At 39.9% G+C, this 26,501-nt stretch overlaps 1 protein-coding gene across 24 annotated transcripts in view; it reads right to left on the bottom strand.

The window, feature by feature from the left end:
• Positions 1 to 1,882: 1,882 nt before the first annotated feature.
• Positions 1,883 to 26,501, bottom strand: part of DLG2 (discs large MAGUK scaffold protein 2) — a 1,022,753-nt gene continuing 998,134 nt past the window's right edge. For all 24 annotated transcript variants that reach the window (XM_033052881.2, XM_033052884.2, XM_033052883.2 and 21 more), the window contains 6 exons: positions 15,791 to 15,841; positions 14,948 to 15,049; positions 13,929 to 14,101; positions 13,126 to 13,235; positions 7,782 to 7,873; positions 1,883 to 7,068 (listed from right to left, as the gene is read on the bottom strand). In XM_033052881.2, coding sequence (XP_032908772.1) covers positions 6,962 to 7,068; positions 7,782 to 7,873; positions 13,126 to 13,235; positions 13,929 to 14,101; positions 14,948 to 15,049; positions 15,791 to 15,841 — 635 coding nt within the window. In that variant the 3' untranslated portion in view covers positions 1,883 to 6,961. The remainder of the gene's footprint in view (positions 7,069 to 7,781; positions 7,874 to 13,125; positions 13,236 to 13,928; positions 14,102 to 14,947; positions 15,050 to 15,790; positions 15,842 to 26,501) is intronic.

Below are 26,501 nucleotides of genomic sequence, written 5' to 3'. Positions count from 1 at the left end.
CCTGCAGCCATGGTGTCACCTTCCTTGCAGTGATGGGCTTGGCAATTGTGCTTTTGCTGAGTCCCGCCCTGAGTAGGGCTACTATGGTAGGTCTTCCTCATTGGCCAAGATCATAGAATCATGGAATGGTTTGGAATGGAAGGGACTTTAAGATAATCCAGTTACAATCCTGCTGCCATGGGCAGGGACCCCTTCCACTAGACCAGGCTGCTCAGAGCCCCATCCAATCTGGCCTTGAATACTGCCAGGGATGGAATTTTTTGTAATAAAGATTTTGGTATGGATTGCTCATGGGGAAGAGGATCTGCTCTGTGCTCAGATATTTAGGAACTGTATCACCATTTTCATGCTTTCCCACAGGTGCTTTTCATGTCATTGCCTTGCTTTGTGCCAGCTATAAAGTGCTCTGATTATAGTGAACTTAACAACTTGCTTATGCCAGATAGACACCTAAATTCTTCTGAAAATCATGGTGAAATGACTTCCTTAAGATGGATTTGGCACTTGGAGGTATCTTTATAGCAGAAGTACAGCTCACCTACCTTGTACTTTTGGTCCCAAATAATTTTCCAAACTGTGAGATAGCGTCTTTCAAATCACAGGTTGTGAATGGACAACTGAGTCCAGATACTTGGCTGTCTGTGTGAAGGAACCATTAAAAGGCAGTGGGACAAATGAGAAAATGTGACCACTGGGGACATACTGTATGCCTGGCCAAGGTAAAAGGCTGGCAAAGTTTGCCACTGCTGCCTGAATTGATCATCACAGTCTGTCTAGCCTCCTACATGTTTAAGAACTTTCTGTCTTCAATCCATTTTGTAAAGATTATTTTCTAAGTTTCTCTTGCTTCTGCAGAATATAGTATGGGGAGTTGACTCAGGTTGACCTGAGAGACGATGAAGAAGAAAGTACTTTAATAAGAGACCCTGCTCAATGTCAATTGTTTGGATTCTCTCCTTTTTTTGAATCTACTGGACAAATTTAAAGCATCACAATGAATGTTTAGATGATTAATCATCCTTGTGGTCATGCATGTAAAACCCCGTGGACAGAGTTTTTTTCCCTACAGTCTCAGTTGTGGCTCCCAGAGCCATATGGAGGCTCTGTAGGCTCTGTGGTGCTCTGCAAACTGCAGATAGCACTGTCTGTAACAGAAGCAGTGTCCCCATCATGTTACTGCCTTTGCTGGGGACTGACAATGTTCACATGGTCTCCCTGGAGCCCACAAACCATCTGCAAAGATATTTCTGGAATGGCCAAACCCCAAGGTTCTTGAGCTGTTGGGATTCCACAGCACAAGTGAGTTTATGCTCCACTAAGCTGCTCACAAGCAGCTGTAATGTAATTATTACAGTCCTTTTCCCCATGGCTGTGCAGTGATGTCATAAAACATGGAATGATTATTTAATTATAAAAATATTCTGGTAATTATTCACCAAGATGCTGATGATACTGAATTCACAGCAGAACTGTGGTAAGGAAAAAGTGGCTGTACTTCACCAGAATGCATCCTCTTGGAAACTTCCATACCAATGTGAAGTCAAAAAGAAATAAAAAAGAGCAAGAAGGAAAAAGGCATCTTATTCTCAGTAATTTTTGAACCATCCTCCTAATTCCAGACTTTCATCTGTCTTACGTGACAGATGTGATGATCTCAAGACAAAATAAAAGCGTGATATTTCTCTTTTACTATTCTGCTCCAAGGAAAAAAGACAAATTATGCCTTGTGAAGAAACCATTTGCTATAAAGTGTAAAAATGCTTTAATATTAATATTTTATAATAAAATTCATGACATATTTATAAACACTCTATCAAGCATTTACAACTGAACCACAGCTGAGAGCTTGGACTAGAATAAATAAGCAAGGACACAGCTAGTATGAAATATACAGCTTAATTTTTATAATTGTGTGTGCTTTATTCTTTACACAAATGGAATGGATGCGCAGAGTATTTACACATAACAGGAGTGTAAGCTGGACAGGGTGTTTTGTAAACTCCAGTTCAGATTCTGAGTACCCCACACTACAGCTGGACTGAGAAACATCCTGCTAAAGAGACACGCGCCGGACATTGTGCTGGAGGGAGCAGCTTGGTGCATCCAGGCTGCTGCACTCAGAAATTCAAACTGGCCAATTCAAATTTAGGAGCACAAATCCAGAAATTAAAAGGCTGCTATCCACTAAGAGCCAACAGTGTTGCCATTTTCCCCCTTTTTTCCCATGCTTTCCCCCCTCCCCCACCAAAGATCTTGCCTAGCATGCTGGCTCCTGTCCCCAGAAATGCTGTTTTACATCAGGGCAAGTTGCCTGCGCTGTAGGGTCAGAAGGTGTAAGCTGCTAATGTGGTGTGAGAGATGATGGACTGCCTCTCCTGCTTTTCACCTTAACAACACAGTCTCAAAAAGGGCCAGTTAAGTGGTAGTTCCTATAGCTCTTGGTGAGATTCAGTGCAGCTGAAGCTTTCTGCAAATCCATTTGGCCCTTGGGGTGTCTTTTTGTTAGCAATTTCACAGCACTGGCCTCAAAAGGATCTTGGTCCATGACTTGGCCCTCTGGGTGTTACAGTAAAATAAGCAGTAAATAATGATGGAAAGTGCTGAACTGCTGTTTAATCAGCTGGCCTTGGTGTTTTACAGAGAGGTAAACAAATCAGTGTGATGAGGAGGATGGATGTTTAACTTCAGGTGATATAAATGGGATGGACTCCATTGAAATCAGAGGAGTGACTGTGATTTCCACTGGGTGAGGATCTAGGCTAGCTATGTGCAGGATAGATTTTAGATGTTATCTGTTGTTAGCTTTGATCCTGATTTGTGTCCTAGAATGGAAACTTTCTTTTTTTAGCATAATGACCTCATTCTTATTTCTGAACCAGCTGACAAAAATGTCTGATTTTTAATGGGAAAGAAAAAAGTTTATTCCACCAAGGAATGGGCCAGCACACTTGAATGCAGTTGCACAGTGAACCACATGCATAACATGATAGGCAAAATGTTCAAGAGGGAAAATATTGAGATTAAAAGCTGTGAAGGATAAAAGACCACTTTCTGTGAACACGGCAGATATTATGGCTTTAAATCTGCATCTGAAAAAGGAGGTTGATACTTTTTTCTCAACACAGTTTTTCCTACAAATATCCTCATGTGTTTTCATTCACCAATCCTCTGGTCAGGGATATAGTTTGAAAAACAAGAATTAAAATATAAGAAAACCAAAACAAAAGTACAATTTGACTGGGTGCTGATGAGCGAGTAACAGTGAAGGTGCAATGCCAACAATTTCTCTTTAGAAAACTAATGTAAATAGGTAGGTGGATGTTGTATACCTAGGACACTGCCGCTGGCTCGTAGTGGTTATTAGCTCAGGTACCACACTGCTCTCCAGGATGAGGATCTGTAATTTCAGTGCAACGGAGAGATTTCTTATCCTTGACTTTCACTGAGTGGTTCCTAGGACCCTGTCCACACTGGAGCATCAAACCATGCTAGCTACAAACACAATTACATCACAGAATATTGATCTAGAAACAGCCTTTACTACCAAAGAAATTACAAAGTGCTAGCATGGACAGGGTACCTCTGTAGGAAGGGGGATTAAGCAAGAAAGAGGCTCTTTCACTGGTTGATGGTCATACCATAACACCAATGAAGAAGTGCCATTCCACTGAGCCCTGTTAGCAAGCTCTCAATGAGTCAGTGCATGGAAGATTTTTTTTTTTGTCTGTGGCAACAAAAAATAATTAAGTTGTAATATTGCACATCTGCAGAAAGCTAGCAGGATGTCATTGTGATCATTCATGGGTGGACAAAAAGCTGTGAAATTTTTGATTCTGCTTAGACCCTATGGTGCTACACACTGTGCCAGAACATGAGATATAGCACCAGGGGTGTGATCTGGCACTTTTCCTAAAGGGTCCAGCATTTGCATTGATCTCATGGTTAGATGCTCCCAAGTCTTTCACATGGACAGAAAAGGAATCTGATTATGCTAAGCTGTGTTAGCACCAATATGGAGTCAGGTGCCAATTGCTGTGGGTTGTGAGTTTGGATTTTTTCTTTTTCATCAAATTCAATTTTGCATGAGTCTTATGTTTTTCTTCCTCCTCCCACTACCACCCAGTATGATCTGAACAACTGCAATGCAAAAATGGACTGCAGCTCTGAGGATGCTGCAACACGGAATGCAAAACATCAACACATAAAACAAATGGGAGTACAAGTTCTAAGGGAAATAAGACCTCTCACTGATTCTCTTGACGATTTGTTTTTAAATACATGTTTTATTTAAAAAAAAAAAAAGAAGAAGTGCAATGTCAACTCTAAAATGGAAGCACGAACAACAGACAGGGAAAAATAAATAATGCTACTACAGTAACCAAGGACTGATGGAAAAATTGATTGTACTCAGCCGTAGTGTTACTGTTCACCGTAAAGCACAGCACATGACAAAGCAAAACAGTTACTAGTAGGATAGTACCATAAAAGGCTGCATGCTGAACTAAGAAACAAAGAAGCAGATGTGATTGATTGCTTAAAAAACAGAGCTGAAAATTAGAATGAAGTTCCTGCTTTAGGATACTTGGTTTTTCAGGTCTGGTGGGCTGTTTCCCAACCTGGGGCAATAGTATTTTGCTAGCACGGAAAAATCCATGGCTTCTAAAGATCTGGGGTCACTCTGTGGATTTCTGCAGAATTATCCAAAATCAAAGCATTCATTAATTAATATTTAACAAAAAACAAAACAAAAGTTTATAGCCCTTCTGGTTACAAAGCTCTTCTGGAGACTTAACTGAAACCCTTGTTTATAAATCTGCGCTGACCAGGCAGGAAAAATAGTTAAGCAAGTGTGAACTTCTCAGTTACCATAGTTGGGCAGTAAGTGTGAGAGGCCCACTCAGAGCCAGTAAAATGCCCGTATTTTTAACCCTGTCACTGCTGGTGGCTTTTGCAAACACCCAGCTCATCGCGCTGTCGGCGGAAGGTGGCTGGGCAGACCTGTCAGCTTGACAGGGTGTACAAGTGTAAGCTTCAAACAAGTGCCAGCGGAGTCTATTCAGCATTTGCCCTTAAGACATCCGTAAGCATTAGGGTTGCTGTAGCCACCAGCTATAAGCATGGCACTCCTGCAGAGCAGCAGAGGCAGGAGTGTGGGTTTTATAGAGAACATGGTCCAGCAGCAGCAAAGGCAATTCAGTTTTACTGTCATAGCATCTGTTGCAGTTGTCCCCTTGTAAGTCAGTGGGGAATGACATCACTATACAGAAGAAGGGCAATGTGAAATGAGAAAAAAAATACCTCCTTCTCCCCTTCCATACACCCCAAACTGCAATTCCACAGACCTTCCCCAAATCCCTCAAAAACATCTATCGCCTCAGTTTTTGCTTTTAAGACCCTTGCTGACTGTGAAATGAATGAAGATACAAGTTAGTTGGTGACCTGCCTGAACAGAAAGGAAAGATCAAATGCTTTTGTTATTTCCCTGAGGGAAACAGGAAGAATCATAAAACATTTGGGGATTAAGGATGCCTCCTTCCTAAGAGAGAAACTATTAACTGCGTTTAAGCACTGACATTTTGCTTCTGAATAGCTGTCCCTCTCAAAGATGCATTATTATCCTTTTGTGTTGTGAAAATTCCTACAGGGCAGTGAGTTCAAGAGATCTTTCCACAGGAGTTCATAATGATTAAACAGAGGCAAGGGAGAGGATTAAATTGAAAGAAAAAGAAAGATGACAACTACAATTTAAGGAATTATCTTGCTTGCCATTGGTAATAGAGAATCTGTTACGGAAGAGGTAAAATGCAACTTGATGGTCCTCTTTACATTTGACAGTCGCACAAGGGTGTAAATATTTAATCTTTCAATTAATTAATCTTTACAAAATATCTTCACAAAAACATTTTACCTATAGAAATTAGTTTCTATACATCAATATATTTTTATTTTTATAAATTATTCCATCTTTAAGTGCCTTCTATCAATATAAATGATAAAATAGACAATCAAAAATTTTAAAGCTTTTCCCAGTTGTATCCCTCCTTGTTAACATAGGTGCTGTGAATCCTCATATATGTGTGTTTCTGCATGGGAATGTGTGTGCACGTGTGTGTGATGTGAAGTGCTTCCATCCTCTCCCACTCCTAAACACCATCCAAATAAACCTTATTGTTGGTAGTTCCTGATGCAATAGTGCTTCCAAAGGGGAAAAAAGAAATGCTTGACTTGGTTTCAGAAATCAAAAGATGTGCATAGTTACCAAAGTCGAGGTGTACCAACTACAAATGTGCAATGACAAGCTTGGAACAGGACCCACCTCCCAGTCAGGTCACAGAGTGTCCTATCAGTGACCTCAGTAGGAAGTGGACCAAATACTCTGAGCTTGATTTTGCAAGGTGCGTGTGGCCCTGGTCTAGCAAAAATGCTTAAGCCTGTGCTTAGCTTTGAGCACATGAATAGTCCTACTGGAACTGGTGGGACTGAACGGCATAGGGAAGGGTCACAAGTGACTCCAAGTCAACAGGCTACTCATGTGTAGGAACTGGGGTCAAGTGCTGAGCGCCTTGCAGGATCAAGCCCTCTATGAGGTTCAAGAGCTGGGAACTTCTCTAAAGCAATCAACACACTGAGCTCAGCCATTGAAATTGATCAAAATGTCCGCGTGGGCACAGGAGGTGGCTTAGCTCCCCTTGACAGAGGGTCTCCATGTCAAAAGTTTATACCTACAACTCGTGCTCTGAGCACACAACAGATTTGCTTTATATGGTAGAAGTCTTTTTGTTCCTACCCTTTGACCCATCAGTGTCCTTCATGGCTTCAAACACTTTGTGTTGTACATTCATCAAAATTCACATTGACTGCAAAGAACATAAATGCAACAAAAACAGGAAAGCCTCCAAATAGTATATTATAGTTTTCTTCTAAATATTCTCCCGTTGTAATCAGAGGTGCAGTGGCTAATTTATAATTTTTCCTTCGAAGGAATCCAGATGAAAGGCCCAGATTGTTCTTCAATTACAAGTTTGCATTGGTTATATATATCTTCTAAGCTATCTCCTTGGACAATAGCTGCAGTAGAAAAAACATACCAATATTTCTTTTAATTGATAGATACAGCATCTAGTGTTAGCAGATCTTCAGCATACTCATAGATACTCATGGAATGAGAAGGAATACTGGCATATGGAGATGTTGATGATGGAAAAGTCGTACCCCTACAGATGACAACTAAGTTCAAAGCAATGGCACCTGCTTGTGACAAAGACCCGTCCCACTGCTCATACTGAGAAGACTGAGCCAGCTTAGTTCAGACTAGCAATTCTGTTCTGGGGAGGACAGCAGAAGAGATTCCCATTGCTGGAGGTCACTTCATTCAATTTACACTATTTACATTCATTTACACTTCATTCAATTTAGAACCTACTTCAGCAGTGGGCAGCAGCAGATTTACAGCCTATCTGTTTATAATGAGCTCACTCTTGACTGCTGAGGTTAACAAGATCAGGCTGAAGCTGATAGAAAGGTAAAGCTACTATTAGACAAAGCACAGTGGTTTGTCCCTTAATTTCCCTTCGCACATATACTCCTTCAGGACACCAAAGTTTTGAGGAGTCAAGTGCCTCAACTGCTCTTGAATTTCAAGGAAACAATACTCTCAAGCCAGAAGTCATTGCTCTGGGCACACTATACTGATAGGTACTCTAGATCAAAGACAGTTGATCCAGTAGTTTTGCAGTAAAAGACTGTATCTTGGAAAAAAAATAGTATTAATAAAAACATACCTGTGAAATATTCTCCAAATTCTTGTTCTAATTTAATTGCTCGATCATAAGTTTTCTTTGCTTGCTCCTCTGTAAGACGTTTATTCATTTCCCTAGAAAGATGAAGAAAGCAATCAAAAAGTTTAGATTCTTGCCAGAATGGCTTTCAAAAGGCATTGCTTAACTGGATCACAGATTGGTAAAAGAATAAAATGGTAAAATTCTTCCAACAACTTCAGCATTTTCAATTTAATTTCATTATTATGTAGTACAAAACACTTCTTCAGACTATTTCCCATTTCACTTTTCTCCACCAAGTTTTTATCTTGGGTTTACTACTCCACATTCTCAAACAAAATAAAAGCCCCCAGTCCGGTAGCTGCTAACTGAGATAGACTTGAGAAATCAGGAATCCATAGACAGGTTTGGAATCCAGGATGTTCCATAGTCCGAGTACTCAGCACTCCTGCCTGAAGCTCCTTCAGGAACCTCTGTATCTCCCAGACTCAGCTGGTGGTCTTAGATGGGTAAGGTTGTACTGACTGCTTATTGGGTGCCAATAAATATAAAAACAAAGACAGTAACATTCTGTTTTTTTCAGTGTTTTGTTATTTGATGGAACATTTCTGTTTCAATAGAAGGATTTAATAACTTTAAGAAATGAGTTGTCTTGCCCATGACGCTCTGGTATTGACACCACTGTTTACTTGCAATGAATCAAGCTCATGCTCATTCACTGCCTTATACTCATCTGCCTGTAGATGTTCAAATTATCAATAATAAATAGAGTTTGCTTGTTCTAGAATTTTCTTCACAGTGTACATTCATTTTTTGTTAAAACATGACAGAATTTTTCAGAGGCAACTAGGAATGCATAAATCTGATTTTATGCCTTGTACTGATATGAATATGACATGATTATGTGCTAATGGACTGTATACAGTATGCCATGGGTGATGCAAGTAGGAAATTATGGACATGATACTGAAAAAAAAAAAAAAAAAAGCTCTATGAAGTGTACAATAGTATGAACTTGCTACAGCTAACTCCTACTTGGCTTCTGAAAAACATTCTGGGAGATATCCAAGAAGCAAAAAGGTGTTTTCAGAAATGGCTTAAAGCTACCTACCTACATAAGTAACCATATAGCTAGAAATACTGCTTAGAAAAATCTCTTTGGAAGTACTAATGCCATGGAGAAAGCAGGTTTATAAAATGAAGGCTAAGAAAGATTTATTTTAAAATTTATGTCAGTTACTTGTAGATGATATAAATGGGTTTAATATAATCCATGTGTTTTTCTGCTAAATTTGTAATAATACTAATTATGTTTATTGGAAAGATTGCTATCTAAAGAAGTTCAGGTGGACTTCACATCAGCTACACTTACTTTAGGTGACTGAACTAAAACTCTGTCTTGAAGTGGGACATACCACTGTAAATTCTTAGGTAAACTTAACATTTTCATCTTATGGGCTGGGCACTTAACCAATATCATAATGCTAACAATATCCTCTTCCTTTCAGATCTGTTTCTGGTAAATTTTTCAGAAGTCTTCCTCAAGATCTTTGAATAGCAGAAAAGATAATACATATAAAAATATAAACAAGTGTTTAAAATAGGAAGTACTTTGAAACAGGTAGAAATATGCATTACACTTTCAGGTTGTAGATTTCTCTGGGGTATAAAATGTGCTAGTTGTATTCCTGACTCTGCCCATTCTGTGCCCCTAGAAGAGAGGATGGAGAATGGGGAGGACCATGATGTCCATTTTCCATGATGAAACTAAAATGCTGTCATAGTGCATTCCCTTCTATTTCTTAGTTCTTAGCCAGGGACCTACACAGTTGGTGAATTCAAAATATAGTGCATATTTTCAAGGGTTTTCTTCTTCTCCCAGTGAGGAGCTCACCCAGGCGGGTTCTTTCTTACTTCTATTTGTCATGCTAATGATCTCACCACTATCCTCATTCCTCTAGAGGGAGAGGCTGACTGAAGGGTATGAACAAGCATGCCTCTGGGAGCAAACCAGGTGGAGTCATGTGGGAGTGGGAAGACAAGAATGGAGGAAGGGGAGGGAGGCAGAAAGGAGAGGGAGGAAGGAAGGAAGGAAGGAAGGAAGGAAGGAAGGAAGGAAGGAAGGAAGGAAGGAAGGAAGGAAGGAAGGAAGGAAGGAAGGAAGGAAGGAAGGAAGGAAGGAAGGAAGGAAGGAAGGAAGGAAGGTAGGAAGGAAGGAAGGAAGGAAGGAAGGAGTGATGAACAGTTTGTTTACAGCAATGGCCATGTGTTCTTTCAAGTGCAGGTGCAACCTTGATTTATGATCTCTTCACTCTTCTTACCTCCACTTCAGATAGGTGCAAATGAGCATATGCATAAATGAGAGACTGCAACTTTATGTGTTAATTTTGATTAAAAAAAAGTCTTTTGTCTTTGTTTCTCTGCATCTCGTAATTAGAAATTATTTGTCTTTTGTGTTTTGACTTTGCTATTGAAGCAGCTTTCAACTCATTTGTATGAACAGGAGTAATAGTTATGACAGATAAACCTATCTTTTTTCTTTTGTGTTGCAGTATTACTACATAAAAAGACTGAATCACAGAATCATTAAGTTAGAAAAGACCTCCAAAATCATCAAATCTAACCTTTGACTGATCACCACCTTGTTAACTAGATCATTGCACTGAGTGCTAAGTCCAGGCATTTCTTGAACAGCCCACTTGTTTTATTGCACTAATTGAAGTATTAGCATTGCTTTGGTTCAATAACAGAATGATTGTCATAATATTTTGCATCTTCATAACACAATTCAGTCTATTCAAGGATTTGCTGCTCTAACATAAATTCAACAAAGCCTTTATGTTATTGCCACTTTCCGGTTTCTGCCTGATGTATTTTTTCAAGTAAGGACCACTTTTATTTACTTTGTTTGTTAATCACTCCAAAGGCAATGCCAGCATTAACAAATAATGGAAATGTTTTATGAATAGGAAAACTGTACATTAAGATCTCTGTTAAAACAATCAGTACAGAAGGCAGGTTATCAGACTACTCTTCCTCTTCTATACAGCAACAAAATCAGAATATTATGGAATTGTACGTCTGGAAGAAAAGCCAGGAAGACAGGATGGTGCTGTGCAAGTACCAGATATTGTGCATCATTCCATGTAATGTGGCTGGACATACAACAAGCTCATTGCCAAAGGCAGGGCCAAGAAGAATGTGTATTCCAGGGATGGGTCGTGTTGGCATTCTCCGACTCTGCGACCAGTGGCTGCAGGCACACTGTTGCCACCACCAGACACGCATCTGTCACAGGAGTTGGAGTGCCAACATTTTAGCTGTCAAACACATATCTATGGCACTACCTGGCGTTTGCAGAGCCCTGGGGAAGGGGAATCACAGAATCACAAGGTTGGAAGAGACTTTCAAGATCATCGAGTCCAACCCAGCCCAACACCTCAGCTAAACCATCGCTCCAAGTGCCACATCCAGTCTTTTCTTAAACACATTCAGGGATGGTGACTCCACCACTTCCCTGGGCAGACCATTCCAGTACTTTGTCACTTTTTCTGTAAAAACCTTTTTCCTAATATCCAACCTGTATCTCCCCTGGCACAGCTTGAGACTGTGTCCTCTTGTTCTGCCAGTTCCTGCCTGGAGAAAGAGACCAACCCCCACCTAACCACAGCCACCTTTGAGGGAGTTGTAGAGAGTGATAAGGTCACCCCTGAGTCTCCTTTTCTCCAGGCTGAACAACCCCAGCTCCCTCAGCCGTGCCTCACAGGGTTTGTGTTCCAAGCCCCTCCCCAGCCTCGTTGCCTCCTCTGGACACGCTCATCTCAAGGTCCTCCCTGAACTGAGGGGCCAGAACTGGACACAGCACTCACGGTGTGGCCTCACCAGTGCTGAGTACAGGGGAAGAATGACCTCCCTGCTCCTGCTGGCCGCACCATTCCTGACACAGGCCAGGAGCCACTGGCCTTCTTGGCCACCTGGGCACACTGCTGGCTCATGTTCAGTCGGCTGTACCAGCACCCCCAGGTCCCTTTCTGCCTGGGCACTGTCCAGCCACACTGTCCCCAGCCTTTAACATTGCAGGGGTTATTGTGGCCAAAATGCAGGACTTGGCACTTGGACTTATTAAACTTCATCTTGTTGGACTCTGCCCATCAATCCAACCATTCCAGGTCTCTCTGCAGAGCCCTCCTGCCTTCCAATAGATTGACACGTGCTCCCAGCTTAGTGTCATCTGCAAGTTTACTAATGAAAGACTCAATACCCTCATCCATGTCATCAATAAAAATATTGAACAGAACAGGAACAGAGTTTGAAGTTTCACCCCTATCACAGCACATTAAGCTGATAGCTCTTGCATAACTCTAAGTGTTCCTGGAAAACAACTTGATAACCATGTATTTTATCCTGAGTTTTGACTCAGGATGAGTATCAATTCCATATTTCCTCCTCAGCCTTCTCTCTGTGACACTAGATAATTCCTGCTCCTCCTCTACCAGCAGGGTAGAACCCATAATCAGGCCAGCACTCCAGCTGAGGCCTCATCCACAGCCAGTAAAAAAATATCAGTCTATTGTGTCCTTACACAACACTGAATACAGCCCACAGTGGCAACTTCCTTTTTTTTGCAACCATATTACCCATCCATTTGTATTCCTGTGTGATCCACCCCAACTGCCAGATGCTTTTCTGCAGTGCTATAGCTAAATTATTCCCTGCTTGTACTCATGCATTTCATTTTCTCTCCTTTGTCTGTGCTGAATTTCATCTTGCTGATCTTACATTGAGTTTTGATCTTATCCCCCAAAGTATGTGCCACCTTGGACAGCCTCGGCAGCATGGAGCTGGTGCCTTCTCTTTCATTCTTGTGTTATGTTTGCACCTCTCCACTCCCATGACTCCTTGCCTATCCTTTTACAGACCTGCAGGTAAATGAAGGGCTGGTGAAGAGGAACACACTTCAAGTCTGACACAGGTTTAACCCCTGGTTTATGCCCTTGACCAGACTCTAAACCCTAAGAGCACCCAAGGATGCATGGGACAAGCCAAGCTGTGTGAGTGAGTCCCTGGTGAATTTGTTGCACAGGTTGGAGTAAGTACATCAAGCACTGGCAGAGAGTCCTTCATGGTCCAGCAGATAATCCCACATGTGCCAGTCTGAGAGGTTCAAAGCTATGGCTTGTTCCTTGAGATAGCAAGATACAGTGGATGACAGGCTCTGAGGGCACTCTTCTTACTTCATCTCATTATTACTAATTTTAGAGAACAACCAAAATATAGACTCAAGAGTTGTGTGGTGCCACTTGAAGCTGTACCCAAAAAAATGAAAATGGTTGAAGTTTATACTCACATCAGAGGCTCCCATGATTTAGGCTTAATGAAGATAGCAATGGGATAGAGTTGTGCAACTTGTAGTCGTTTGATAGCATTTCCTGACACATCAAGTATACAGTGCTTGCCCTGTTGGAAACAGATAAGCATGTGTTTATTTTTGCAGACTTTGCTGTAGATCAGCCAAAAGACAGGAAGCAAATCTGCAATGCAGTGCCCTGGATTGGGGCCATTACTGGCACACCAGGGAAGGGGGAGCCCAGGGCATGCACTCCACTATGTTGCATTCTTTCCTTTGCTTTGGTGCCATTATAAGTATACACTGGTGATATGAGAACAAACTTGGGATTTGTTTTTTAGTGGGATGAAATTTGCAGGGGCAGGATGATTTCCTTGAAATGAGGAAAATCAGTTGGGAGACGTCCACTTTCTTAGTGATTAATTTAGTTCTTGTTTACGTCAAAGACTCCCTGTGTCACCTGATGCAAATAATTTAATCTGTCTGTGGTTCATTCTTTTGCCTCTGTGAAAGTGATTTAGTTTATCTACCTGTCTTACAGAGGGAAGAGTAGAGGCTCTTTTTGAGGAGTACTTGAGGTACTGTGTTAGAACCCTGGAACCATGGCACTACATCCAAGTACAGACAGTGCCAAGGACGTGATTCAAAGTCAGACTCCACTTGTGGAGTCTTTATAAAGCCTATAAATATTAGGATGCTGTTTTGCAGCTATTTTATATTTTTGGCACAGAATCATGTATGAGACACAATGTGGAAACAAAGCAGATCATATTGCACCGCCAATAAAACTACAGCCAACCTACCCTTTCTGCCACAAATCTCACAGACTGGACACTAGTTCCATACAAATTATCATTGTACTGCCCAGCTTCTATAAATTTGTGCTCTTGGATGTCTTTTTCCATTTGTTCTCTTGAAATGACAAAATGATAATCTCGCCCATCCACTTCATAGTCACGCTTTGGCCGTGTGGTATCTGCATGAAACAAAAGACAGAAGATGAAGAAGTCTGCAGAAACATTTAGCGTGAAAAATGCAGCCATGGTTTGCTCAGTTGGCAGTTGGGTCTGCTCTAACTGAGAGCACTTCACATCTGAAAGCAGATCTTTGGCTACTACATATTGTTTTCAATGGAGTTATGACAATAAAGCTGTCTTTTTGTAGTAATACCTTCTGATGTTTACCTCTAATCAATACAGGCTAAAATAAAATTAGGGTTTACCAGAATTCCACTTTTTTTGCAGAATCACACACAAACCTCAAATATAAAATGCATTTCATATTTTAATGTTATTATGGTGATAAAATGAATTGTGATCTCATCAACTCAATTTAGCCTTATTTATAAGCCTGATTCTCTTCTCATCTGTAGTAGTTTTAAGTTAGTGTATTGCCAGAGACAACCATTTAAAATGAAGTACAACTGCAATTAGGCTCTCAAATAAACAGCAAGCTCTAGTGATCCAAGATATAAATACTTGGTTTAATTCAGGGTCTAACATTGCTTTCTGATTCAACAATCTATATCTCTCACAGATTATTCTCTATATTTATTGGTGAATACTACATAATTGAGTTGTAACATTTTAAATTTTACTAGAATTTCAAACTTTTCAGATTTTTTTCAAGATGTTCACAATCCTTTAATTTGGTTTTTTTTTTTTTTTATTCATTCTTTTCACCTGCCTGATGAAAAAATGACTTTTGAGAAACACAACTATGCATAGGTCATGGGTTCTGCTTTCATAGAAATTTACTTAATGTGTGGCATCAAGGGATGCTGTTCACTCAGCTACAGAACTAGGACTAAAATCATACTTACGTGGTACACATGACCCAAACTTATCAGGGAACTCAGATATCAAATCATCGTTGATCCGATCTTTCATAGGACCCAGAATAATAACTGGTCTGGTGTAATTAACTGAAAAACAACAAGATCACATTTCAATGATCTTACCCACAAAAATAAGTAAATGCACCCAAATATCACTAGCCAGAGTTGTTATCTTTATGTTTGAAGTGAAAACTTAGGTGCACATTTTATTGATGAATGTTTTATTGATTGACATGAAAAAAGGGAATGGAATGAGTACCACTGCAAAGCTCTGCACAAGTCAAATGACTATATAGAAGCACAAATATATTTGCCATCACTCAACCAGGCACTCCCAAATGCTTGCAGATGGACTCTTCCATGCAATATGGAATGGCTCTTGTCGCATTTTCTTCACCTCATGTTATACGAGTGCATCCCCCATTAAACCAGATGGATGTGCTCTCATTTTAAGTTTCCATATGTTTGTCTACCCCGGACAGTGGCACATATCACATAAGAAGCAAAACGATAAAGGTTTTCCATGTAACAATTTTGCAGTAAATATAGAAAATCTACATCAATATTTTGTAGGCTGATGAATTTTCTGTACTAGTAAGAATGTACTGGGGAGAAGAGTCCTGGGAATGTTAAGAAGTGGTGGCTTCCAAGGAATATCATAACATCAGGTTTTTTTGGTATGAAAATGGACTGAATATCCAAGAAAAGGATACTCAGGAAGCCACAGTGAGACTAGGAGTGGCAGAGCAAGACTGAATGCTCTGCTGACCCCCAAACTCTGAAACAAAAAATGTAAGGGAGAGTGATAGAAAAGAAGACGAAACTTACTTTCCTGTCTTGTGACAGGTTCATAAGAAAGGATGAAGTCCTCTTGGCCTCCTGATGGGAGAAGAAAGAGAAGAGGTTGAAGCTGATGAGCAATGTCATGCACTTAAGTTTTACAAATGCTTCACATAGAGACAGAACAGGTTCAAAAGGTTCAACACTTCTCTCTTGATAAGCCTGTCACCTGAACCATTCCAAGTCCATCATAACTTCCAGGTTTGGACACAGTTTTTTTCCTTCCCCACCCTCCCTTTCCATGTGTTTCAATTCTATTTACTGAAATTGGGCTTTTTTTATTGACGGGCAACATACCTTTATTTGTGATTTGATACAAGGCTGTTTACAAGGATAGTGCAACAAATCAAGATGCAATGCTTTTCCTATTGTTAAGGCCCTAACATGTTGCTGCAGAGTAAATCCACAGACTACCCAGACAGAACAATTTTTATATACAGAATAGATATATATTTTATTGTTAATTGTCCTTCAGGGCATAGCTTCCATAGTCTAGTGCAGTCACAGCCTAATATCTAGCTATGAGCTATTTTCTGATCCTTATCCTTTCCCTAAACACAAATCACAGACTCACAGAATGGCTGGGGCTAAAATGGACTTTCAGCTTCTGGAGATCATCTAGTCCAATCCCTTCCACTAAAGCACCCAGAACAGGTTGTACAGGATTGTGTCTAGGCAGATTTTTAATTTCTTCAGTGAAGGTCTCACAGCATCTTATTGTATACATTTGTTCTCCCTCTGCCCTTTTAGGACAGTGCTGTTTCCTCATGGTGACATTTAGGGGACTGAAGCAGAGAAAGTTGCCATAAGAAACAAGTGGTACTATATGGACCATGACTTGGATGCAGGTGTGCAATCCCGATACATCACAGTCCTCCCATCCAAGGGAGTGCGAGACAACAGGGAGGAGGATTCTTCACCTAAAGCATAAATAATTCCTGCTCATTTCTCTTTCTGGGTCACCGCCACATGTACCACATGAGGGCTGTGGCAGGTTCTAAATACAATTTAGCAAAGTTTAAAAGGATTTTATTTTTGCTAATTTCAGGCTTTGTCTCTGAGAAGATCCACAGATGGGATTTTACAACTAATTTAGATACTAAAGAAGAAAGAGTATCATAAGGCATACCAGTGCTTTGTAAAATAGATAGGGTTGCCTTTTTTTCATCTGCTTGCATGCACGTGAGCCTGTGCTATATTATTCTCATAGGCTCCTGCCAAACCAAAGTGTGTACATTCAAGAGAAGAGGGCTGCCTTGCCTGGTGGAAATACATGTAGGATTTAGAGTGGGGTACACCTCACCCAGAACTAGTCTGCCTGCTGTCCGAGTTGCCCTTGAGGCTCCATTAACTGTATTAACATTGTGCTGGATGCAATGCTTAGCTCCCAAGAAGGTACAAAATTTTTTGTGGTTAAATCTTAAGCTGACTCCCACCCCATGAATCTGCTATGTTCGTAGATTTTTTTTTGTGTGTGATATAGTATCCAGGCAGCAGTAACAAATGTGTAAGAGAGCTCTTCAAGTAAAAATAATGTAATTATTACAATGATAGAAACAGCAAATAAAAATCTGTACTGATGTGTTAGGAGAGAGGGAGAACTGACAGGACCACATCCTGCCTAGCAATGGTGCTGAAGCAGCAAAGGAGAGAACATAATTTTTAATAAAAGGAAGAGATTAGACAACATTTGAGGACAAGGCCACATAACATATGAGGAGTGTGGATAAGGGATTTTCTTTTCTGTTGGCAAATATTTGATATTGTAATCACTTTTCTTTGGCTTTTTGCAAAGTTGGAAACCTAGAATTATTGTTTCACTAGGTTTTATGCATCACATGTATTGATTTCCCTTAAAGTTCTCAGTAAGTTTTAGGGGTGATGTAAAACTCAGGATATCTAATTTCTCTTTGTCCACTCTCTAGGGTGGACAAAGATGCTCCTGCACTGTCTGTCCTCTGCCTCACAGGAGCCAAGGCTATATTTTTCAACAGCCTGAGAAAGTCAGTCTTAGGGTGGGTGATGAAGCCATCACATACCAACCAAATGGAGGGGAGCCTGTTGGTACAAATATCATCTTAAACTTGATATTTGTTTCAATAGCAAATAGATCCACAGCAGGAGTTTCATTTCACTAATTTCAGAAACCTGAGGCTTGAGTGCCTATGTGTAAGCTAGTCCCTAGATACCTTTTGGAGCCAATGGCTGCCTGCAAATAGGCAAGTGCTTATTCTAAGACATGAGTCCTCTGAGTTGTTTTACATGTCTACTTTGTGAGGAGAGAAAAAGTCAGAAGTGTGAATTTGTCTCCATTGTTCCCTAACAGCATTTAAACAACAAAGCCAGATGCAGTCATCTGCAGTTAAACAGCAGAATCTCATGGGAGTGACAGTGTCAATAGCTATTGGAGGCAAATAGACAATAACTGTGAAACTATTATTCTTTCTCATTTTACAGTTTATTTTTATTTTTGTGGACTAATACTTGGCTTTGGCACAGATTTTTTGCCCAGTCTCTGGCAGACACGTCCCCATGCTAAAGTTTTTGGGATCCACACTCTCAGGAGGGTATGGGCTAGGGAGAAAAACAAGTCTGTTTTACATATGTCTTGTGGATCTGTGGCCAGGTTGAGGGCAAAAAAAATTCTCCAGCCCACTCAAATTGTGCTGCAGTTTAACCCATTGGAAAGGGTTGCAGTAAGTAAGGAGAAACTTTGAGGCTGACTGTAATACACAAGCACTTAAAGACAGACATCTTCCTGAGGGAAGGACCTTCAGCCCTCAGCTCCAGACTCAAACGTGGGAGTGTGACTGTGGGAAAAAGCTGCATCATTTGCACTACTTTTCTTTTCTGGAAAATGGACTAAAGAAGCTTAAATTTTCAAGTGAATAAAATCCTGCCATGTACTGTCCAGACAAAATCCTGTAGAAGCCGATTTGCATGTTGACCATACCACATGGTACTCTTTAATGATCTCCACTCAGTCAGTACTGCATGGTTTTGAAGTAGTCCATAAAGTATTAAGTATAATGAAGAGCTCTAGAGTCAATCAATAATCAGATTGCTATAACCTTGTGACGGCTTTGAGGTGTAAGACACAGTGTGAAATCCATCAGGACACAGGCTCTTATCATTTGCCTAAGCCTCATTTAACACCCACATTAACAGCTTAATTAGCACAGGTTAGCTATATTGATCTGGAAAATCTTTGTGACATTTAACAGATAAAACAAAAAGAAAAAAAAGAAAAAGACCTTTCTGTGGGATTTTGGTATGTTCCCCTGTTCTTCAGTAAAATTCCACCAAGTCAAAAAGAGAAGAAAATAAAGAAAATAAGGAAACAGAAGACAAAAAAAGGGGAAAGTTTCCTAAATGTAATATACTTATGGGTAAAATTATTGAAGAACTTTCACATTCTTAGGACTACTCCCTGATTCTCTCTGCTCTTGGTTTGCCTTTTGGTGTTTTCTCATGCTTGGGAGTAGAAGAATAACCTGGAGTTTGTTATAACTCATAACCTCTATAAACTGGGCAGCAGGGTCCTGTGCTGCCAAATAAATTTCATGAGGTGTATTAATTTAATCTTTTAAAGGGATTTTATAGGGTTTCAGATGGGTAGCTCTGAAATGGATTTAGTGTGATGCTTTTGTTTTTACTTTCTGATTAGGAAAATTCACAGGCAGAGAGCCTGTGAAAGAGTCAAAAACAGTTTTATTGTAGACCTGGTAGATATCAGGCATTTTTCACGTAACTCATAAAAAGACCCCATTTCCTACTGCCTTGCCAGACAATCCAGAGCTTCCACAGGTCTGGTGTACCTGCACCCATCCTGTGGGTAATAGGATAGGAGAGCTGCTGTGAGCTGCCATGGGGCAGCCACCATGTAAACAAACATCCTCCCTCATCCAGCAGCTCATGCACTGGAAATCCATAGACTTTGGAATTCCCACTAACATCTGTGAATGAAGAATTCTGAAAAGAGATCTAAGTAGATGAATAAAAGATATTAGTACTAGAGAAGACAGCTAGAAGTTATTTGTGATTTTAAAAAATGCAAAGAGAATTTTTGGGTTCATTAAAATTTTTGAACTAACGGTGCTGGTTACTATCAATACAACTATGAAATTCTTGTAGATGAGCCAAATTAATTTAATTTTCAAGCTCTTCTCTGAATTTTGTGGCTCACTTGGGTTTAAAATCAAAGAAGGCTTATTGTACTGTCACTATCCATTTAGGTTTTGGGCTAATATATGAATTATCTGAGTTGTATTTGCAATAACTTGGCAAAATCAATTTCTTATTTTTTTTTCTTTTGCACAGACTGCACTGGACGATATCCCTGCCTCTATGTGGTTCAAAATCCCTTTGCTGGTGCCCTATTTATGTGAACACATGATTTTTGGAAATATATTGATAGCCATGAAAGGCTGGAAATCCAATATGTAAAAAGATCATCAGTAGTCTGAGCATGAACTTATGACTGATCTATGGGCAAAGATCAATATAGCTATAATGGGTACAAAAGGAAACTTCAGTACTTGTGCCAATTTGAGTATGCCTGAATAATACAGTAATTCTGTGAAGCCAATGCAGGTGTCCTTAGTAATCAATAACCTATTTTAATAATCAGGACTACTTTAACCTTGATCTGAATATCAAAATCTCATTAGAAGAGTGATTTGTTGATTTGTTGACAGAGGGCAAAAATTTTTTTCTACACCTTTTTCTTAGTTTTAACTTTTAGTTATGTATTGCCTCTCTCAGTAATTGGTGCAATTACAACCAGTTACGCAATTAGACTAAATAGATGTGACAGTGTGTGTGTAATTTTGATGACAGCAGTAAAAAACTTTACTGAACTATGTGTAACAGTGTTACAATGCATATGCAGAAGAGAGACTTGAAATTCACTCCCTTTATGAAAATCATGTCTTGCAAAATAAAAACTGATGAGTCCATGATAAAAAGTCTGTCCTTACAAGCTTGTTTTGACAAAGAAATCAAAACATTTTAAGATACAGAGCTCAAAATAAACTTTAAATCATGGTTTGATTAACTGGTCCAAGGATAAGTCAAAATTGGCCATATGTGTCCTTATCACAAAAAGAACAACTTTTGCTGGACCAGGACTTTATATATGGCTCTACAAACTTGGCTTTACTGCTGAGAACAGAAACAAATGAACTAACGTAGACTTCATAAGAGCATGGCTGTGTGATTCAGCAGCAGCTGTGGAGCAACTCATCCCCTTTAGATCAAGCCAGCATTTGTTCCTGGCCCCAAAATACTATTATTTATAAAGGGTTGGATTCTGCTTTCAAATGTGTTTGGGGTTCGCCCTGAAATTAATGGAGCTGAAGGTTATCTGCTGAGAGAAAGAATATCCCACTGTTGGCTCCAGACCTACTGCTCATAACAAATCAAGTCTTGAGGGCACTGGCAGAAGAAATCTGGTTTACTTTTTTCAACCTCTTGTTGCTTAGAAGTGGTCAAAGAATTTTCTCTTGAGACCACATTGGAGGACTTTCAATTATATTTTTGAAATAAAAACTATCTGACTTCTGTTTTTTGAACCCTGGAGACATAAGCAATACATCAGTCAAATACTCAATTTTTAACCAATACATTTTTCTAAAAAATAATGAACACACCAGAGCATGTCCCAGAAAAAGCCCAGTTGATTTGTAACCCCCTTATTCTTCATTGTCCAGGTTACAACCTGGACAATTCTCAGAAAACTTTAATATTGCTGGTTTGGAATGGTTCTAGGAATGATCAAGTAGTACAGGTTTTGAAACTAGCTACTTTTCACTAAATGCTCATCATGAGAAGCAAAAGTTAGAAATGTATTAAAACAATTGCCAGAGATCCACTAGAAAAAATGCAGAACACCTCACTCTGGACACCAGCTGGCTGGTTTTTATAGGCATATGTAAGAAGGTCTGCAGGAGAACACCCTGCACTTGCCAGTCATTTCTTACCCACACGTTTTCTTTGTTCTGGCCAAGGTGTGAATTGCTGATTTTATAGAATCATAGAAGCACAGAATCATTTAGTTTGGGAATGACAAGTCCAACTCTTCCAAGTCCCACTGAACCATGTCCCTGAACATATCTTTAAATCCCTCTAGGGATGGTGAATTAACCATGTCCATGGGCAGCCTGCTCCAATGTTTGATAACATTTTCAGTGGAGAAATTCTGCCTACTATCTAATCTAAATCTTCCCTGGTGCAACTCAATGCCAATTCTTCTTCCTGTTGCTTGTTAATTGGGAGAAAAATTTGACTCCACCTCTTTTAATCTGCTCCCCATTAGACTTGTGCTCCAGCCCCTTCCCCAGCTCTGTTGCCTTCTCTGGACACGCTCCAGCCCCTCAATGTCTTTCTTGCAGTGAGGGGCCCAGAACTGAGCACAGGATTGGAGCTGTGGCCTCAGCAGTGCCCAGTACAAGGGAACAATCCCTGCCCTGGTCCTGCTGGCCACACCATTGCTGATCCAGGCCAGGATGCCATTGGCCTTCTTGGCCATTTGAGCACAGGCTGCCTCATGTTGAGCTGTTGTTGACCAGCACTCCCAAATCCTTTTCCACCAGGCAGCTTTCCAGCCAGCCACTCTGCCCCAACTTGTCACAGTTCAGAAAGCAATGGGGCAGGCAATCTCTTTCTTCCTGCTAATTTGATGGGGAAGCAGAAAAGAAAATAGGCACAGGGTCACAACCCCATGCAAACCCCTTGATTCCTCTAGCGGTTTTCTATTTGCTCCCCATGAATTTTCCAGCTTTATTTTTTTTCTTCTCTGCATGTCCCCAGTATGCTCCATGTCACCAGTGCACAGATTGAGGGCTAGATGAGTTTCCAAGTCAAGACACATAGTGTCCTTGCAAAGTAACTTGCAGTGCCTCACTTTGAACACACAGATTCTCCTCAAAGTGATGCTATATCACATGGAGGAACAACTCTGCAACATGGCTGGGTCCAAAAGGAGTTAATACAAACTTGGTTCTGTAGCAGTGGCTGATGATGGGCTCCATTCCCAGCTACCCAGATGCAAATGAGTAGAAGAAATAGTAATGCTGTCTTCTTCTGCCAGGAATGTTACCTTGGATACTCATTATTTTTTTTCTCCTTTCATTAGGAATAAATAAATAAATAAATCAGGAGGAATACTTTAGGAAATCTTCTAGGACTATGTTTGGTAATTATTCTTCCCACATCAGAGATGTTGATAAGCTTTTACGGTGCAGCATCCTTTCTCAACAGTCGCACAAAGTGAGAACTGTAGCGAAAAGAGAACTTCCTTTGACAGGCCTCATCTCTTTTGTCTCCATTCCTCACAATTTGAAGGCTTCACTCTCTGACCACCTGCCTCTCACTCTCATCTGATTTTTCTTGGTTCCTGACACATAATTTTTCTACGGGAGATTTGCTGTGATGAATTGTGCCATGGGATGTGCTGTCAACACAACAGATCTCAGATCTCTTTGCCTGAAGATTCAAAGACTAATCATCTGGACTCAGGAGGGCTTTAATTCTCCACAGAAGAAATGCTGTTGTACCATGGCCAGGTGGAAATTGAACACAGTCAGGTTAGACTTAGGTGCCACCACAGCCACCTGAAACAATAATTTCCATCTGGGAAGCACAACTAATAATTTGTCAAGGTCATGCCTTCAAATATCATGTTAGCACACACCAATGAATCCTTAGCAAATGAAATCAGGCCCTTTGGGCGCCAAGTTCGTATTTTAAAGCCTCTTTCATTCAGCAGAATCTAAGATGGGCTTTCTCTGCCTCTTAATGACATAGATATCCTGTGGGCAGAGAAGAAATCCCTGCCAGCATCTTCTCCACCAGGCAGAAGTTGTTGGACATACCAGTAACGTGTGGGAACAGCCAACAGGATGCTGCTGGAGTGAGACCAGAGCTTGCACAGATGGAAACCACTCTAGAAGGAGAGTGACTACCATGGGAAGTTGTTACTCCAGCACTACTTTTTCTTCCAAATAACTTCCAGCTAACTTTCCCAAATTTTTTCCATTACCTTTCTTGCACCTCAAAAAACATACTTTATTTTAAGATATTACACAGCCAATGAAGAACTAGCTACTTGGCCTGCCTTACGATCAAATTTGGTAACAGGCTTTTGTGAACATGCCCCAGATATTTGGCTGCAACTGGGCACTCCTATTAAGGCTGTAGTTTGGGACAGTTCATCAGCCTAGATTCTCCTCTGGGTTTTTACCTTGAGATCTCCCCTGAAATACACAGATATGGATGAGATTTGACTTGTGCAAACTTTTGAAAATTTAATCCTTTGATTCATTTCTGATTGTAAAGTCAGTTGGGAGAAAGAACATCTTATATCTCAATATAAATATAATCAAAATTAAAATCTACATTTCTTCCCAAGTAGAGCGCACATTAAAAATAAAACAGTTCAGAATTGGATCTTGGCAATTCAGGAGTGCCTACTATTTTCTTGTGACTCTGGCAATTGCTTTCCAAGGAAACCTTTTCAATACACGAGAATGCAAACTAATTTACCATTTCTGAATAGGATAAGGTTAGCTGTTTGGCTGAAACAAACCAGTGTTTATAAACAGAGCTCAACTACTGTGTTATATCTGGACTAGTAAACATGAGGTACGATACCATTGATTACCTGAATGTATGTGGGTGCTTAGCACAAGTGCTGAGTGACTAGTGGAAAACTTGAATTGTTAAGCAAATGGCTTGAATAAATAAAACAACTGGATGATTTAGAAAGCACTCTGTCATTTTAGTTATCTTTAATTACATTTCTAGTAATTTATTTAATGCTTTGGATTTTTTCTGTTTTTCAGAACTTCCGAAAAATAGTGATGTTGGTTAAATTTGTGGGCGTTACCAAGAGTTACCCAGAACATACAATCTGCCTCTTGGTTATATGATCACATGGAATCTGTAAATCCAAGGAAATCAGGTTGCAGGGTTGAGACCTCCACCTGCATGATATCAGTGACATTCAGTGGCAGTGCCTAAGCAGTGAAGGTCTATCTTACCTTTTTTTAAGACTGCAGTATGAATTAGAAAATCTGTACTGTCAAAACTAAGGGCTTAATAAAATTTCTGGGACTGTTTCTTAGCCATCCATACAGGCAAGCAGAAATGCAAGTAAAAATTGTGACCTTGTTAAAAGGATGCCTCTTACAGATTTGACTACGACTGTGCAGTAACTTTGCTCTTAAAAGATTATCAAGAAACTTCCCCCTGCCCTCACTGAAATAAACTTTTGTCATTAAATGAAATAATCCTGACTTGCATAGGCTACCCAAAGCCAGGTTTAGTTTTATGTCCCTAATACATCACAAGTAACAACCTTTCTCCCTTCTCTTACAAAGTTTGCCCGTTTTCTTTTATAGCTTTGTACTCAAGACATGGTCATAAATTTGAATTCCAAGCCATTTACTCCAGTGATCTTTTTAACACTAACAAAAGAGTAGCAAGGAAACAAAATAAAAGAAACAAAACAAGCAATGCAAAATAAAAGGACTCTAATGAAAGCAGTAACTTACTGTAGCTACTTTCACTATCGCTGGCATTAGAAGAAACATGTTCTGCAAGAACAGTACAGCAAATTAAAGAACATAACCAAGCACCACAGAGCTGCAGAAACTTAAAGGAACTGCCACAGTCATGCAAAGGAAGTTATGCAGAGCAGAAATAAAAGCTGTGCAGTGACATCACCTGCAAATGCTCAGACATTTTACAGAGGTAAAATGAAAGCTTTCTCTCTTGTGGCATTTCAGAAAGAGACTGTATGTATTAGCTACTGATATGTGCCATGGCAAAACAATGTCTTTTTGTGATAGACTGTATGTGACATCTCTGATAACTTCATTTCAATGTATATTATGGTCAACTTGGATCTCACTTGATGTCTTGAGCAATTTATTGAAATCCAAGTATCTGCTTAATTCTGCACAATCAGTGATGCGCATCATTTATGCACTGAAACTATTTCTGCTAAACTTTGAACTTGTGTCTATCTTTAATCATGTTCACTATCCCAAAGGATTGTGCAGTGATTAACAGATTACCATGGAAGTTATTTTGGTATCAAATATTGTAACTGTGTCTAATCTACCCTATCCAAAAGGGTTAAAAAATAAAGAAGACAAAGCCAATGAAAAAAAACTAAGGAAAAAAGGGAAGAAGTATTTTTCCAGAAATTGTCTAGCCTCAAGATTTGAGCTGGAGCTTGAAAACCTTCACCAGACCACTCTGGTTGGGTGAACAGGAATATAAGTCTGCCGGACCATATTAAACAATGGTTTCTCTGGTAGAAATGCTGATAATTTTCCATCTGAAAGATCATGTGGCATTTGAAACTTTTCAACTAGTCCAGGACATTTAGAAAACAATGGCACAATGGTTGTACATCTGGGAACAACCTGGGTTAATGAGAAAGACAGGAGCAGTGCTGGAATTCTCTGCAAGGTGCTGCCTTTCCTCCATGTACCAATCTAATGGATTAGGGTTCACAGATTGGGAATGATGGGGCTACTGGAGCAGCAGAAATGGGAAGGGATGATATCTGATAAAAACAGTAATGGGAAACCTTGATCTTGGGCTTAGGAAGAAGCTTTTAAAAATTCAACTTGAAGAAAACAGCATAATGACTTTCAGACATTTCATAGCAAGTTAGCAAAGGTTATTG

Source organism: Catharus ustulatus, chromosome 2 (assembly GCF_009819885.2).
Source record: "Catharus ustulatus isolate bCatUst1 chromosome 2, bCatUst1.pri.v2, whole genome shotgun sequence".
Lineage (NCBI taxonomy): Eukaryota > Metazoa > Chordata > Aves > Passeriformes > Turdidae > Catharus > Catharus ustulatus.
This window is presented reverse-complemented; position numbering and strand designations above follow the sequence as displayed.